The sequence below is a fragment of the Nelusetta ayraudi genome, unplaced genomic scaffold, assembly GCF_046127955.1.
Source record: "Nelusetta ayraudi isolate G7.1 ecotype Tasmania unplaced genomic scaffold, CSIRO-AGI_Nayr_v1 ptg000127l, whole genome shotgun sequence".
Classification (NCBI taxonomy): Eukaryota; Metazoa; Chordata; class Actinopteri; order Tetraodontiformes; family Monacanthidae; genus Nelusetta; species Nelusetta ayraudi.
This window is the reverse complement of record NW_027466177.1, coordinates 1,061,260-1,078,332: the sequence shown is the minus strand read 5'-3', so window position 1 is coordinate 1,078,332 and position 17,073 is coordinate 1,061,260. Positions and strand designations below refer to the sequence as shown.

At 49.5% G+C, this 17,073-nt stretch overlaps 1 protein-coding gene across 4 annotated transcripts in view; it reads left to right on the top strand.

Annotated features, from left to right (window-relative positions):
* Positions 1–1,313: 1,313 nt before the first annotated feature.
* sulf1 (sulfatase 1) overlaps positions 1,314–17,073 on the top strand; it is a 37,483-nt gene continuing 21,723 nt past the window's right edge. The window contains exons 1-3 of one of the 4 annotated variants that reach the window (XM_076050277.1): positions 1,339–1,451; positions 5,139–5,368; positions 6,175–6,406. In XM_076050277.1, coding sequence (XP_075906392.1) covers positions 1,415–1,451; positions 5,139–5,368; positions 6,175–6,406 — 499 coding nt within the window. In that variant the 5' untranslated portion in view covers positions 1,339–1,414. Of the gene's footprint in view, positions 1,452–5,138; positions 5,369–6,174; positions 6,407–17,073 lie in introns of all 4 variants that reach the window. The other 3 variants (XM_076050279.1, XM_076050280.1, XM_076050278.1) reach the window with 3 other exon arrangements.

The following is a 17,073-nucleotide window of genomic DNA, read 5'->3' as shown; positions in this document are numbered from 1 at the left end:
CTGAGTGAACTGATTATTTTCAATTCTGAAGGTTTTTTTTATTTGTTCTAGAAAAAAATACAAATGCATTTCAAACCATTAGTCATGCTGTTTCTGTTATAATTTACCAGAGGTGAATTTCTTTGGCGTGATTGGCACGAAAGGACTGTCTAATTAACATCCCAGTGTTTGTGTTGTGTTGTTAGATACTGCAGATCCGCCTGGCTACATCACTTCAATTTCTCCTTTTCGGGAGGAAGAAAAATCAAATAAAAGGCTGAATAAAAGGCTTCTCTTTCCACTGGCGTGCAAATCACAGATCACGTACAACCGCAGTGCCTCCTTTTTTTTTTTTCTTTGCCAAAGAAGCCGAAAAAAAAAAAAAAAAAATGCCCGGATCAAAGCTGCACCCACATCCCTGTGTTTTACTCTCACTGCTCACGGAGGTTGCGCTACGGTGACGCGTCGCAACAAATATTATTGTGAGATCCCGGGTGCACTTTTAGAGCTGTCCTCCGATCATCTCCTCTGAAGTAGCTGCATGGACAGATGCTCTACGCCCACCTACCTGTTGTCCTCTTCCCATCATGCTCCTGGGACAGTTCAGGGCCCACCGAGGGGGAAAAAAAAAATTTAACCGGCGACCTGCCCGACACAATTCCAAATTCTCCTTCTCACCAGGCTACTTGGCGGCATGCTTTTCAGGATTATTTTTGTTACATACATGAGCATTCCTTCCCCTTGTGCACCTTCGTACTCTTGCCCACCTCTCGCGCCTGCCTTCTGCCCTTCTCACCTGAGAGGATTAGCAGGGATTCCGGAAACGCCGAGCTGCTGAGTGTAAATGAGTTTTCCAAAAGCTCCACGGAGAAAGTAGTGATCTGGGTGACGGCTATGTGGTCACAGTTTTCTATTTTTTCTGTGGCAGCAAGCAGTAAGACAAAGAAGGATATACGACTGGCATGAGATTGGAATGATTATTCATGAAATCTTATTCCTAAATTAGGCCTGAAAAACGCTCCATGCCAAAGTCTTTCAGTGTTTGTGTTCACTTGACAAGTGGAAAAAAAGGACATCACGGTGCTCTGGAGAAATTCAAAGTGGAGCGAAGGCGTACCGCTGATTTGAAAGCTCCCTGAGGCTGTGTTTATGGAGCTTTACTACTACACGACCATCGTTGTCTTAATTGTCAGAATGTCTTTCATCTTCCAGCTTGCAAAAAACCTGGGGAGAGTGATCAATATCTTTCCATTGTGTTTATCTCGTAGACCTCGACGGCTCTCCGGCCTGGTTCCGAGCAATCTCCCCGAACCCCGAGGCCAAGCTGGGAATCGCCCCTCCTCCCCCGTCGCGCTGCGAATTGCCAGATAAGGGGAGTGACGTTGGCTTCAGCTCCCTTTTCCTCTTCCCAGCTTTAAGAAGATCTTCTCAGGAGATGCTCTTCTGGGTGGCCCGCCGCATTTCAGGAGGAGGTGTGTGGTTTCAGACGTACAACACATCGGGTTGGCTTGCTGAAGATGTCTTAGCTTCACAATCTGACCTGTTTCTATACCAGGAGTCATCTTCACAAGTCAGCAACATTGCAGTTTCTCACTGAAGGCATCAAAACTATGCATGAACACACATGGGATTATGTAGGAAACAATAAAAGTAAAAAATAAATAATAAAATGTTTCATATTTAAATTCTTCAAAATAGCCACCTTTCATAAAAAGAGTTATTTAACATCTTTTTTTCTTTTCTGCATACATTACATATGTCTTGCTCATATATTTGATGTCTTCAGTATCTATCTGCAGTGTAGAAAGTTGTAAAGATAAAAAAAAAAAAATGCGAAGGTGTGACAAACTTTTGACTGGTTGTGTATCTCTATATATCGAGTTATTTATCTCTTTATTTCTATCTCCCTCATGCTCTCATCCCTCATCTAGTTTTGTTTGTGACTCTTTTATCAATGCTGATTACTTTGCCTGCTATGAAACTGTGTCTAATCCAGGTTATTTCCTCTTGTGGAATATACTGTGTATTATTTATTTCATTAGCCTTGTTTTAATTTTTTTTTTATATATATATTTTTGAAATATAAAACTCTATCAATCTAAATCCACCCATCCATGTACAGGCTGCATTGGTGGTCTGTGTAAATCTGCCTTATTAGCATTTAATCTGTACTAACATGATCTAATCCTTTTTTTTTTTCTTCTTCTTCTTCAAAAGTCCACTTGAATTCAGACCGAAACACAAGTTGATTGAACTTTTCCAGCTACTTGTAAAGCAGCGGGGAAAATATGAACGCTCCCCGCTCTCTGGCCTGATTACATTTAGCGTCTGACCTCGTCTGCGTGATCGGATGACAGTGAAATACAACAGGCTCTCCCCCTGTCGGCGGAGGTGGTTTCACGCTGGCTTCCGCGGCCGACTGTCTTCTAAACATCCGCTAATGAGGTGAGGTGAGACCGCGTCTGACTGTTTGTCTGCACACGGCAGCCCTCGAAATCCAATCACTGCTTCCTCATTCCCCCTCTCAGCCCCCCCGCCCCCTCTCCCCGCGTCTCAGATTACTGTTAATGACTTCATTATGTGTTTGTGTATTCGCTGATTTGTGGCGCTACCTGCTCCCTCCCAGCGTGTTTTCCCAGGCCCGACTGCGTGCCGTGAGGCTAATGGCGGTAATGACCGACAGGGGGACGCATTGTCGTTTAGGCGCTGAGTGCATTATGGGTTAATTAACACCGTCACACCAATGCGAAGTAGGTTCAAAGCTGTGCAAATGGGCCAGTCAGTGCTCCCTCTGCAGGAGTGACGATTACACAAAATCAATCATTAGGGGCAACAAAGCCAGCTGATTTTGTCAATGCAGATATTTATTTTATTCAACAAGAACATTTGATTGGAGTATAATCATCAATCATCAGGTTTAATGATGCCAGTTTACACTTCTTGGTTGTGTCTTAACGAGTGACCCTTTGAACCCACAGCCCACATTGTGCTCTTCTGCCGGTTCATCTTCAGTTTTTTGGCATGAACTCGCGGTGACTCCGGCGCAAACCCCCTCCTGAGGTGCGAGGGGTCTTGAGAGGCTTTGCAGCCTAAAGCCATCACAGTCCCTTCAGACAACAACACCTTGCAGGATTTATTTTTATTTTTTAAAACCACCCCAGCATCCTTATTCCACCTGGATTCACGTAGCTTCAGGGCCAACTTTTAAAGTCGGTTGCCTCATTTACCCCCAAAATAAATCTCAGGCATCTTGTACGCGGGAAAACAGCGCTTTAAGTTTATGGCGCCCTCGGAGTTCTCGGAAAGTTTGGACTTTTTGCGGGGGGGGGACGGGAGGACGGGGGGGGGGACACAATGTGGGCATATCCGCCTGCCGCCGCCTGGCTCTGCCATGGCTGTGACACCCCTGGTGTATCTCATTCAGCTCAGAGAGAATGTGGCCAGCGAAGCGATTCGCCCGACGCCGGCCTCTGCCTGCACCTGCGAGCCTCGCCGACGGTCGGGAAGAGCAGGGGAGGGACGACGGGAGGAAGTGATTTCGAGATCTGAAGACTCTGAGGTTCTAACTGTGCGATTTTTCTTGAGAAAAGAAAAAAAAAAAAAAAAAACGAGGAGCGAGCCGTCACTCTGAGTTTTGCTGAATTGTTTTTCAAGGCAGTGGAGGGAGGGAGAGTGAATGGGAGCGGAGGGGACGGGGATCGGGGGGTGGGGGGGCGGCACTCAAGTCCCAATGGCCCCCCTGCAGGTCATTCAGTCATTCATAAGATGAGGCCGTTTTCACAGACCACCCTCTACCCTCCGCTTTCATGTCGCCGTTACATGCAGCTGGGACGTTAGCGTGCAAGGAGCAATTTCTGCCTTTCCATGAAAAAAAATGAATTTTAAGAAAAACTTCTTCTCTCCAGGTGCTCTTTCCTTCCCTCCGTCTCCGCCGACGCGCATGCTGATAACTCCCCCCCCCTCTGTCTGGTCGGATTCCCTCATGTTTACAGATGTGCTCAGCTTATGAAAAAACAGACCCTTCTCCACCAACCTCCACCACCCCCCTCCGGTGGGGGCGGCCATCCGTAATCCAGCAAAGAGCGCGGGGATTTGCTCGCCCCTGGCCCAGCCCGAAGGCCCTTTTGGAAACCTCTCGGCCGTGAGAATGGGGGCCTGTGCGAGGGGACGGAGGGGTGGGTGGGGGAGTGTTTCGGAGGTGCGGGGCTTGGGGATGTGTGTAGCCATGCAGGAGGGGGCTCGGGGACAGTCTTTTGTGAATTTAGTTAATCTAATTTGAGCTCTTTCCCCTCCCTCCCACCTTCCCAACCCTCGCCGTTGCTCCTGTTTTAAAACTTCAGTCCAAGCTGGGGTGTGGTGGTGGGGATGGGGGGGAGGGGGGGGGGGTTCACGTGCCCCGAGAGAAAGTTGCCTTTGTTGAGTTTAATCCAATATCCTCACACGTGAAGAAAAAAGAAAAAAACACACAAGGAGGAACGTAAACAGCGGGCGCCGACCGCACAAAAGCGACGAGACACAACATCGGGATCAAAAAAACGCTGATTTTTAACCTGGAAGAAAGAGAATGAAATATGCTTTTTTTTTGGGGGGGGGCCGTTGATTGAATTTCCGCAGGGGTGGAGTTTTGGTGGGGGGGGAGGTGATCAAAGCCCCTGTTCACGGGCGCCTGTCAACCTGCCCCGAAAACAAAAGGCCGCCCCTCTCATCGGAGCTAAATGAGCCACTTAGAAGCTTTCACACCTCTGATTAACTCATTGTCCGCCGCTGTCGGATATCAGGCCAGCATTAACTAATTATGGCTCGGCCCTTTGAAGTCACCCCCCCCGCCCCCCACCCCGGCATCATCGGGGTCTCGTAATCCCTTCTTTCCGCCTGATCGGCGAGTGGGACGGCGGTTCGGGTTGACGGGGGCCCTCGCTCTCGTCGCTCGTTCCGTGTTTTTCGCCAGAGTTCAGTTAGAGAAGCTGCTTGATTAATTTTAGGAAACGCACCGGTTGAGGTGCTGTTGTTGTTGTCGTGCTCTGCTCTATCAGCTCTATAAAGCTCAATACTTGCCCCATTTCATCCTCCGCCCTTTTCCCTTCACTCTCCCTATCTCTCCGTCTCAATTTTTTTTTTTACTGCTCTCCCCCTCCTTCCTCTCCCCCTTTTAACTTAAGGCAATAGGTGGCGAAGGGCAGGAATGCAGCCAAGGGACTGTAAGGATTTATCACACCGAGGTGTGAAGGCTGCTGCCTGCCTGCAGCTCCTGCAAGCCTGCAGATGTAACAGTTTAGTGCCAACAGCGTCTCCCCACCGCCGAGTCCCCATGCAGCGTTTTATTGCCTCTGCAGTTTTTGATTCTTCAGGGCTGCGTACTCGGAGGCCGCGGGGGAAGAAGAGGCGGACGGTGAGAAAGGGGTCAGGGACGAAGGGGGGAAGAATTGTGTCTGTGTGTGTGTGTGTGTGTGTGTGTGTGTGTGTGTGTTTGAGAAGGAGAAAATGAGGGCAACGTCTGCAAAGTGAGGACGTTCTGGAAAGTTTAGTGTCCACCATCGGGGGTAAAAAGGCTCAAGTTTGGAGCCATGTGAATATGAGTATGAGTTGAGGCTGGGCTCAGTTTGGGGTTTAGGGTCGGGCTGTGACTTTCACTCATTGGAAAGTGAGTGAAAGTCAGTTCCCAATCAAACTCAATGCAAATCATTTATTCCAGTTCCCAGACTGATTCAACCTGTGATTCTATATATATATATATTTTTTTTTTTGCTCCATATTTTTTCTACTGTTTCTGCTTTTGCCACTCACAGCTTGCTTACCCTCGCTCTCTCCTTCCCTCACTCTCTCCCCCTCCCATTCCTTCCCTCTCCACTCCTCTCTCTCTCTCTCTCTCTCTCTCTCTCTCTCTCTCTCTCTCCCCCTCTCTCTCTCTCTCTCTCTCTCTCTCTCTCTCTCTCTCTCTCTCTATCCCTTCCGCCTCTCAGGTTACGATGACTAGGGGGGTTTTCTCGTAGAGTTTCTGTGCGTGCGTGCGTGCATGCGTGTGTGTCTCCCTCTCCGCCGCCGAGCTGTGTCCTTGTCCCTGCCTCCTGGCAGCAAGGAGCCACCCAGCAGCCGGCTCGTGATTGGGCAGGGCGAGCAGTAGAGGGAGGGGGGGGCAAGGGGGGCTCTTGACACAAGCGCCGCGGCGCTGACTGCTCCCGGGACGTGTTTCAACAGATGGTCGAGGTTAGAGAGTGTCATCACATCGGAGAGCGGATTAGAGGAGAGAGGTTGTCTTCCAGGAGCTGTGTGGTCCCCCCCCCTCCTCCTCTCCTCCCACCACCACCACCACCACACCACCTCCGACCACTCCAACCCCCAGAAGGTAGAAGCCCCTCGGTGAGCGACGGGAGAGCCGGTGGAGAGGAACGCACAGAGAGGAAAGCGCAGATTCGACCGGCTCCTTCAGGTACTCAACTTTCTCTCTTTCTCTCTCTCTCTCCCTCTTTTTCACGACTGATTCCGGCAGTTTGCTCCGTTGTCAGCCGTCGGCACATTTCCCACGCAGCGACGCAGCACGGCGGCTCCGCGCGCGCCCGGCCGAGCGGTTCCTCCCCCGAATGACAGGAATTCCCTCCGTCGCAAATTCCTCCGTCTCAGGGGGATTAGAAAGCGGCGCATTCCACCAATGTCACTTTTGCCTCTCATCCATGAGCGTCTGCCTGTCCGTCCGTCCGTCCGTCCGCCTGTTTGCTCGCTCCCACTGTGGTGTGAGAAGCAGGTTCCCTGAGATTTTGTTTTATTTTTCATTTAATAATAATAAAAAAAAATAAAATAAAATAAAAAAAGTGGGACCGTGTCAGCGGTGGCAGAGCGGCTGAAACAACCTCAGTGTTGGGAAAAAAAAGAAAAGAAAAAAAAAGTTAGTTTGTTTCAGCCACTTTTCCTTGAGGACTTTGTTGCCAGAAATTGTCTTTTTTTTCTTTCTCTCTCTCTCAAGCGTCTCTACATTAAGCGTGACATCAAACATTCCCCTCCGCTTCAGCCAGACTTTTTTTTTTTCTTTCTCCTCTTCCTTATTTTCTTTTCTTTTTTTCATTTTTTTTTTTTTTCATTAATCTCATCCAGAGTGCACCTCTGGCAGATCGTGTCAGTCGCGGCCAAATGGATGAGCTGCTGAAGGGCGCTTTCCGGGCAAACTGTCAGAGCTAAGTAGAGAGCGCAGGCTCGGAGAATGCACACCTCACTCCGGCTATTTAACTCAAGTCAAGTGAGAAGGGAAACTTGCCAGCCGAGTGGGAATATGATGTATAGTATTTATACCCCGCTGCAGGCACTGGTGTGTATTCCTGTGCGTGTGTGTGTGTGTGTGTGTGTGTGTGTGTGTGCGTGTGTGTGTGCGCGCGAGGTGTTTTGCTCATGGAGATCGTGCAGCTGTGAGCGAGAGGCTGCACGGACAGCAGCCGGTCGGGGTCGCCTGAGCGGAGGAGAGCGGGTCGCACGGGTGAAAGCTGCTGTTGTGTGATTTTCTGTTTACTCTGGTAAAGCAGCCGTAGCTGCAACTTCCTGCCGCTTGTGACTTGAAAAATGTTCCCGAACCGGCGATACGTCGCGGCGCCGCTCGCGGACCCTCTTGCCACTGGACTTTACAGGACAGGAGTCTGCGCTCGAGGGACGCGATAGAATGACGTTTAAGAGCGGCCGGATTGTGATTATTATTATTATCATGTGTCGATATTTTCAGGATTAAAGAGTAAGAGAGCCCTGAAAATGTTTTTTTTGTTGTTTGTTTGTTTGTTTGCATTAACCTTAAAGAAAAGTACAGCTAAATCGTCTTTAATCTTGTACATTGTTAAAATTGAACAACTCTATTTGGTTACAACATGAAATATGTTGTTTCCTGCATTCTTCGAGCATATTCACTTACTCCTATAAAGGTAACGGCCCATTTATAATTCACCACTTACCCTTTTATAAAGGCCAAACGTCCGGCCCTAAGCCGATTGCTCCTACCAGGCACAATTAGCCAGAAATGTTGCAGGACGGCTTACGTTTCAGGATGCTCGCTGCTATTTACTCAGTATTAGCGTTTCAGCGCCGACAAGGCTCTCGTCATAAATATCCCCCTTAACTTCACTTTCACCCAGCCGTATTGAGATTCGATTTCTGATGAACCTGCCCGCAGCATAGCGCAGCGGCTTTGGGGTTTTAAAGCAGACAAGAAAGCGAAAAAGAGAAAAAAGAATAACAAAAAAAAAAAAAAAACACACACACACACACGCAGTGTTGACTGCCGGCTCAAAGGAGAGGGGAGATCCTTTTAAACTGTTTAGCTCCACTGTGTTGCAAACAAGAGCATGAGCAGCTGCTGCAAATAATTAAGTTCTGGGGTGGTTGGCGCCTGCCAAGACAAACGTTGTTCCAGTAGCAGCTCCGCCGTCGCTAGAATCCACTTTGTGTCTGTGCATGTGTGTGTGTGTGTGTGTGTGTGTCTGTGCATGTGTGCTTTCATCCCGTCAGACGCCACTTAATCAAAAGCTTTCCAAAAGTCCAGCACGGCTTCAAAAATGCTCACCAGGCACGAACAAGGTAAAAAAATAAATAAATAAAAAAAATAAATAATCATCAGCCGTCACTGGGACAATTTGCTCCAACTCTTATTTCGTATTCCCAGAAATACAACTTCCTCTGTTATCGCTCCCAGACCCCGCCTGCGCTTTATCTCAGCAGTGGGACATTTACCAATCCCGTCATTGGATCGCTTGTGTGTTAAACAAAACAAAAGAAAAAGGAGATAAGATCAGGATGGAGACAAACTAGATCGGTGTCGGGATGTTGAGCTTCAACTTGAGTTTATTTGATCAGCTTGTGCCTACGCTCTTTTTAATGACATAATAGTTTTGGATGGTTATTGGTGGGGGGTTTTTTTCCACTGGGTGACAAATCTGCCTTTAAAAAAAAAAAAAGAAATCAGATAACGGAAAAATTGAAACCGAAGTCGCTCTCTTGCGCGCAGGCATGTGAGGAAAAGATTTTTTTCCAAAACCACCTCCTCTTCCAGGACTTGTTTATTTCTTCGGCGTAATGATAGTGTTGCTCTTAGTAGCCTGATTGCATAGCAGGAGCTGGAGTAGATTGCACAGTCCCATCGGGGCAAGCGACTGTTGACAACGCCGAGCAATTGGCTTGATGTGCCTTTTTTTTTTTTTTTTTTTACAAGTGGGGGATCCAGAAAACCTGTCTTTAGATGACGCTGCAACTTTCCCAATTTATTTTGCCTTTGTCCCTGCCGGTTTTCAGTGCACGTACACACACACACACACACACACACACACACAGGCCGGTAAAGCCGTCCTTGACTTATCAGGCCATATCTCTGGGGAAGTATGCCACATATATATGGATGCAGAAGAAAAAAAACCCACAGCACAGATCTATTTTTGGGTTATTGGGCCGCTCACAAGAGCACCCCCATGTGTTTGTTCAGGCTCCCATTTGCGCGTTAAAGGTCAGGGCATGCAAATATCACAGCCTGGGCATCCTCCGCAGGAATTTCTGACCCCCCCACCCCACCCCACCCTACTCCTCCTCCTTACCGACCGTCAATTCCAGCACTTGGATGAATGTAAAAATAGCAGGAATTTTCCCGTATTCCGAAAGATTAAGATTTATTTTGCCGTATTGGTGCGGTTTGCAGAGTTCAGAGTCCATCGGCTTTGAAACGGCCACCGGGATTGACCCCTGACCCGCCGGGTCTTATCATTTTCATCCTGGGAGTGAATAGGGAAAGAGAAGATGCGCGATTGCTGTGAGGCTTTATTCCTTCATGCGCACTTTCATCCGGCAAGCCAGAGAGAAAGAGGATTTGAATGCTTTCTCTTAATGCCGGACCGGCTTTTGTTCGACGACGTCACTCACTCGGAGGTGCAGCTCGGGCCGAGGGAGGCGTGCAGGGGAAAGTGGAAGCAGGGTGAAGTCGAAGGACGCGCAGATAAGAGAGGAGGAGGAGGAGGAGGTGTGAACACATGATAAACAGGCCTCCGGACAAAGAGGTGCTTCTGCAGGATGCGGTGATCCGTCTCTGTGGTCAGAGGCCCGAACTCGAGCACGCGCCCCCCCCCCACCCCCGCCTTTGCCCCCCTCCCCTCCGCCGGCCGGCCGCACGTGAGCGCCCTCGACGGCACGCGTAATCTCCTCGCGGCGCAAAAGAGAAGAAGAGGCGGAGAAAAAAAAAACAAAACAAAACAACACGTAGCCTCGCACACTTTCCACCAGCTTACCTCCCTCGGCCCTCCAACCGCAGCCTCCCCCCCCCCCCCCCCCTTCTCTCTCCCACCTCGACCCGGAGGGCCGCACTGTCCCTGCTTTGTCATCCAACCGCCCCCCCCCCCCCCCCCTTGTCCGATAATCCCCTTCCCCGGGGAGAAGCAATCTGTTTTAGATTTGAAAGAGAAAGGGCCTTGCCTGTATCACGTACAATTAAGCAGCCATCAGAATGCGTCAGCGTTAGTTTGCAGGGGTAGAGAGAGAGAGAGAGAGAAAGAGAGAGAGAGAGAGAGAGAGAGAGAGAGAGAGAGAGAGAAAGAGAGAGAGAGTGCCGCCGCTGGGGGTGGGGGGGGGAGTTTTGTCCCTTTCATCCGCCGCCTGTCCCCAATGGAGATAATGGGGAGGAGGGTAGGGGGGCGGGGGGAGGTGGGTGCGCAGAAGGCATGAATACATTTCCTCGCCCCTCCATCCATCCCGCTCGGCCGCTCGGCTAATAGAAGCCAGCGTGCGTTTGTTTCAGCTCTCCTGCTTCCTTTCTCCCCCCCCCCCCCCCCGCCTCCCCCCTTCCCTTTCGGGCGGAGCGGCCAAACGCATTCAGCCTCTGCCAGACTAACCCCCCCCACCACCACCACCTCCCGACACACACACACACACACACACACACACCCTTTCTCGCCCTCGCGCACTGCTACATTTGTAGAACACCTCCGACGACTTCGCCCTGATGCGTTTGAGCTTTTCTTTGCCAAAGAAGTGCTAATTAAAAAAAAAAGAAAAGTAAATTTAACACAAAAAAAGAACACGGCTGTCGGTGCATGACATCCCCACGCCGCCCCCTGTCAAGCGGCCCGGGGGCAAGTTCAGCCGGGTTTGGCTTGGCGTCTGCTCCAAAACGTCGGGATGATGTGTTGCCTGCATTCCTTCGCCTCTTTAGCTGGCAGCGGTGGCAGCAGTCGGACAGGTAAAGCTTCAGCGTCTGCAGGCCATTCCCTCTCCCACTTGGGTTCTGCGTTTTATCCGTTTTTTTTGTTGTTTTTTTTGATTATATAATGCTTTTGGTTTGGAATACGGCTCCAACTGCAGGTGACGTTGCTGTGCTGCGTCCTCTGGAAAGCCGCACAGTCAGCGAGCCAGCGGCGATGGGAAGCCTCCACCACCACTCCCACCCTTGTGTTCTAATTACAGGTTTGCGTGTCTGTCTGTGCGAAGAGTCTGAGTCTCACTCCTGGCTCTTCCACTGGATGAATGTGTCTAATGACTAACGCTACACAAAGTGCACGAAATCCTATTCCAGACGGGGCACATGCGCCTGCAGAGGGGCGGGGACGGACGGGAATGCCAAGCGGGCACAGGTGCAATTTGGGCCGGTGCCCTTTTTCTTTTTTCTTTTTTTCTATTCTTTTTATGAGCGGTATCATGTTGGTGTGTCACAGCCGCCACTGAGTTTGTTTATGGCGTCCAGGGTCACGCAGGGGCTGGTTCTCATGGTCTATGTCGGTCGACGCTCGCAGGAGAATACGCCTGCACATGTTCCGCATTTTAGGGGTGTTTGGTTTCATTGGCCAACCAGCAGCATCGCGACACTCACCTTGAGGAAAAGCCCTTTAGGGTTGTTGAATCCTTTAGTGCTTGCATCGTAAAAAACTTTTGTATTCGCTTTCTTACCTTCTCTTTCTTCCTTTTTTTAATTTTTTTATTAGCTCTCTGAGTTTATTCATCCAGGTGTTATTAAGACAAAAAAAAAGTTTCAATTTGTCAGAATTTCAAGCTAAAAGGTAAGGCATACCGAGCCTCTTTTCCCCAAGATGTTCGTCCCTGTTGTCTTCTTTAAATCATTCATTACGTTGGCGTGGATTTAATTTTTTCACCCCTCAGTTTCAGTGTCAGACGGAGCGGGAAAAAAAAGCTATTATTCAAGTCACTCAGTCAAGTCAATAATCCGCGATCGCAGCCGCGCTGTTGAACTTGGTCGAGCGCTCAGTTCGGGTTCAGTCACACGCGCTCCTCTCCCCTCTTTCCATCCCTCTCCCTCCCTCTCACTCCCCCCTTGTGCCACCGCGCCGCTGATTTAATGGAAAAGATGTCGGCCCCCCCTCCTTTTTTTTTTTTTTTTACTCCCGGCAATTACCTCAGTGGAAATCCATTGAAGCAATTTGCCGCGGCCCTCTTTTGTGGGCGCGTGCGGTGATTTATCTGGATGATATGCGACAAGTCAAGAAGAAGCAAGGAAACCACCCGTGAGCGAGCCTCCACCTTCCACTCCCCTGAATCTCTCAGCCGGGTTGTGGGCTCCGACGAGAGAGTGGGATGTTAATACGCCGTATTTTATTCATCCAAGGTCGGCTATCGCTAATGGTTTCCACTCATGGTCTTGGGGAGGCGCCTCCTTTAAGGCTGTTGATCCCCTGATTGCGATACCATGACTTCATATCACACTATAAATCAGGCTCATTTCCCCTTTCATTCACCGCCTTCCCCTCCGGAAAAATCCCCTCTCTTTCGCTGCGCTGAATGATAAAGCTGCTTTTCCACTTGTAAAAATTCTAACCTCATGTTTGATGAAAAAATAATAAAAAAATAAAAAAAAAAGAGAGAGAGAGGCCGCATTGAAAAAAAAAAACCCAGTGCGAGTTTCAGGCAGAGCACCAAAAAAAACGTCATGGAGATGTGAGCATTTCTGCTTTATATTCACATCAATGCCTTGCCTTTTGGCCGCATGTTAGCATCGGTAGCTGGGTCATGTGACTTAGACCGGGGTCAGGGCTGAGCGAGGCGTCTCTGGCCACAGTCTGACAGCCATACCTGATTTGTCAGACTGGGTTTCAACAATTATTTTCAAATTATGCTCAGATTCGCCGATGTTGTGGTGAGGAAGCTGCAGCACGAGGTTCACCCAACACCTTCCGGGTGGAACTCTGGTAGATGCGTGACGCAGACTCTGTGCTCCAGCTTCAATCCGTGTCAGCTTCTGTTTCAGTCATTGAAAAAGAACTTCGACAAAAACGAAATAATTGTCGAATACATCTCAGTCCTTGGTTGCAGCTAACATTGCTGAGAAGTTTTGCAACCTGACCCGCTCTCATAGTCCCTGACACCAGCGTGACGCCCTTGTGTTTCCCCCCACCTTAATGGAGCTGCTGTCGGTATACACATGTATACACACACACACACACACACACACACACACACACCCAAGCACATATATACATTGAAATGACTTGTGTATTTTTTCTCGGCCCCTTACTTTTCCCAATGATTGCCAACAGACCACCTGATTTGTCGCGCCCTCACCCAAAACAAACCCCACTTTGAAGTCTTTTGGGGCGGGGCTCGGGTTTAATTATACATAAAGACGCATCGGCGATATTGATGGGGTGGCCCGGCAGCCTTGGCACTACAAAGGAATCTCTTACCGGGTCCGAGGGAACCACGAGGGGCTGAACTAATAGCCGCGAATGCGCCGCCGCCACTGGTTCATGTTTCACTGAATTGAGGCCATTCTTCTTCATTAAAGTGGCCTGTGTTGCGCTCGCATGCCAGCGGACGGGGGGGAATCATTACGAGCCGCAACATCTAAAGATCTATTTTTCTCTTTTTTTCGGCGGGTGGAATAGAAACAACGATTCAGAATGTGCCTGTCAAGGCTTGAGAGTTGCGCCGGCTTAGCGATGGCCCCCCCTCACCGCCTCGACCGCCTTCCACTTCGCCCTCTGGAATGTTGTCATATATCTTGGACTCGACTTAGGGCCTTTTGGTCAAACAAATCTGGGGAGTTAAGAGCGTTAAAACACGGAGGGTTTAAGCTTTTTTCCGAGTGCACACCCACAGTCAAGTGAGTGCACCAGGACAGAGCTCCCCTTCAGCCGGTGACGGGCAGCACTTGATGGGTACAATGTGCTGCCCTTGGACTGCCAGGCACGGTGGACCTTGACAGAGGGCCCCTTCGTGGTGTGAAAGGCCTCCCTCGTTAGTCCTCGTGGCAGCGGACCAAGCAGGAATTCTCTCGCATTTCAGAAATATTTTGACAAACCCTAATCACGGACCTTGCAATAATCTCTTTTTCGCGCAAACCAAGAGCACGATAGAGTCGAGCTCCTGCACAAGGCCGGGATTGTTTTTGCCCATGGTGCCTTCGCGGTCATTGATATGCATGAAGTTTGTGGCCGTAAGAGCACGCCTTCGTTTTTGCCTGCTGCCTCGGAGACGACCTGAACAAACTGGCGCTACGGAGCAGACAAGAAATAGCAGGGACTCGAGGTGCTATGATACGCTTGTTTCCCTTTATAAGAGGGCCGCGTATAAAAGGCCGATTTGCTCTCGCGAGGCCCAGGCGACCATCTGGTTTGGGTTTGACTTGCATCTTGTTTGGGAAGTTGAACCCCTTCACGTCTAAACTCGGCAGCGGCACACAAACACCACGGGATAAACGCTCAGTTCTGAGGGGCACACGGATGCACACATACAAATACAGGCTTGTTTTTTTTCCCCAGCCTGTTTTCTTTTATTGGCAAAATCTTGCGAACAAATGTGAAATACCAGCAGGCCTTTAGCCCCACGCAACCTTATTGGAGCTGCACCCAGTCTTTTCCAAAGCTAGTAGCCTCTGCGCCGAGCCACCTTGATTCAAATTCTCTTTTCTTAGCTTTTCCCCTTTTAACCCCATGTTTGTGGGTAGCCTCGGGTCTCTGAGGTTAGGTTAAACAAGCCGCCATCAAAGCCATATTACCACTTGGGTCAGAGGAGGGTCGCAGTGCAGCAGGGTGTGTGGTTTTGAGGCCCTAACTGGAGGGCACAACTGCTTACCAGCCAGGGGAGGACTGCCCTCCCTGGAAAGTCACACAAGCAGCAGCTCTATTATGCCTCGGCTCTGCTCGGTTGCACAGAGCACAGCTGTTGCTGCGACTATGCTAAATCACCGAGCAATGCCGCGTGTGCCAAAAGGAGCGTAAGTGAAAGGGCTGTTCTCCGCAAGAAATGGGGGAGGGGCGGGGAGACTTTCATGAAAGTAAAGATTAGAAGAGTGTTGAAGTTCGTGAGAAGTGTTGATGGCCATTAATCTGAAAATTGCACATCTTTTATGTGTTTGGCAGCTGCGCATCTGAAGACTCATAGTGGACTTTTTGTTTCCAGCCCTTTGAACCACTGGTCATTTTTGCATTCCTTCTATTCCCGCTCAATATTCTGCCCCCAGCTGAACCGAGGAGAGCGCAGTAAATGCTCATTTAAAGGATCATTAGCGCTAATCCCCTCCGTGGAAACAATACGCTCTCAAGTTTTCTGACCGTCCAGAAATAACAACTTCTTATCTTCTCTGCAGATGCATAAATGGTCCATGGGTATTTTACCTTTTTCTTTTTTTGCTGAAGTCTTATGCGTTAGCGTGCATGCAACCTGGAGACAGATGAGCAGTGAGATCGAAGCAGCAGTAGCAGGAACAGGAAAGCTTTAAGATCTAATCACATTTGTTTCCATTGTCACTTTAATTGGCTGGGTTTCAGCCGCTGGGCTCACTTTGAATCCCTTCAGCCGCGTTTAGAGCAGCGAAGTGCCAACGCTTCTCCCTGCTGCCTCTGTGCCTGAGGGGCCAGGAATTCTGGATAATGCACTTTAAAGCCTGTCTTTTTTACAAAACGTCTGCTGCTGACACTGATTGGAGTCGTTACCAATCAGCCGTGCGCAGTTAAACACCGATGGGCGACTTCTAAATACCCTCAACGTTTGCCGTCGTGTTTTCATGCGTTTCCCCAACTCTTTTCCGAACTGCCTCCGGTAGTTCCACCGTATGCAGCCGGCTACCATCAATCTACCAATGTTTGACAAGCAGCAGCTGCTGAACCTCAGCAGCGGTGATGCAGTTCAGTCAATCGTTTCCTCCACTGGCCTAATGCTCCATATTCAAATGATTAAGTTAAGGCAAAGCGTCGAGGATGCTACACAAATAATTTAGCTGCGCTGTTGCTGTCGAGGGATAGGCTTTGCGAACACATGAACCAAGAGTGAGTTTGGCAGTCAAAGATTCCCCCCAACAAAACCTTTTGGTCACATTGAACTTTAGACGACCCGCTTAAATACAGCGGATCAGGTGAAATTGAGTTAGGACAGGAGGTAACGCAGAGGGCAGCTGCAGCTGTGCCTCCTCGCCGGCCCTAAATTAGGCCCGCAATCCCATTTGTTGTGATGCGTGGGACTTTAATTAGGCCGTCGCCTGACACAAGCGTGGCTGTTGATGCCGCTGCAGCAAAAACCCTCATCAGCGATGACCCAGGGTCCGCATTGGCCTGCCTACAATGAGCCTTCTTGTCTGTTTCCGCACATTGAGAACTTCTGGCACGTGAAATTTCATTTGCTCCGGGTGCTAACGTTACGCTAGCTGGCATTCGGTGGCGACTCTTCCCCAGATTGACAGAAATAGTCTTGGGCTTTGTCTCGGATCGGGTTGTTCTGTTCTGTTTTTTTTTTTTCTGGGAAAGTTTCCCATTCAAAGGGGACTTGGACCCCGACAAGCAGGAGAATCATTTAATTTTTCCTCTGCGTGGTAGATTTTGTCTTACGGGGTTCCGCGTGTGTCGCTCTGTGTTTGTACAGTAGTGTGTCGTGTCTCTTATCCGCCGTGCGCTTCTGTGCATTATGCCACCCTGCGCCGAGGGGTTGTTTGTCCAAAACGGCGCCAGTGTTTTCACAGGGTCTGTCTCGATGACTGCGATGGCTGGCCAGGACGCTGCTCATCTGTAATGCAGCGTGAAGTCTTGAAAACTCCCCCTGATTCTCTGTTTTCAGCGGACGAAAAACAGGGTTTTTCTCCCGCTGTCTGACCAATGGCAGCTTGTTTAAAGCCTTATCTTGTCACATTTGTTCAGAGTTGACGCCAAA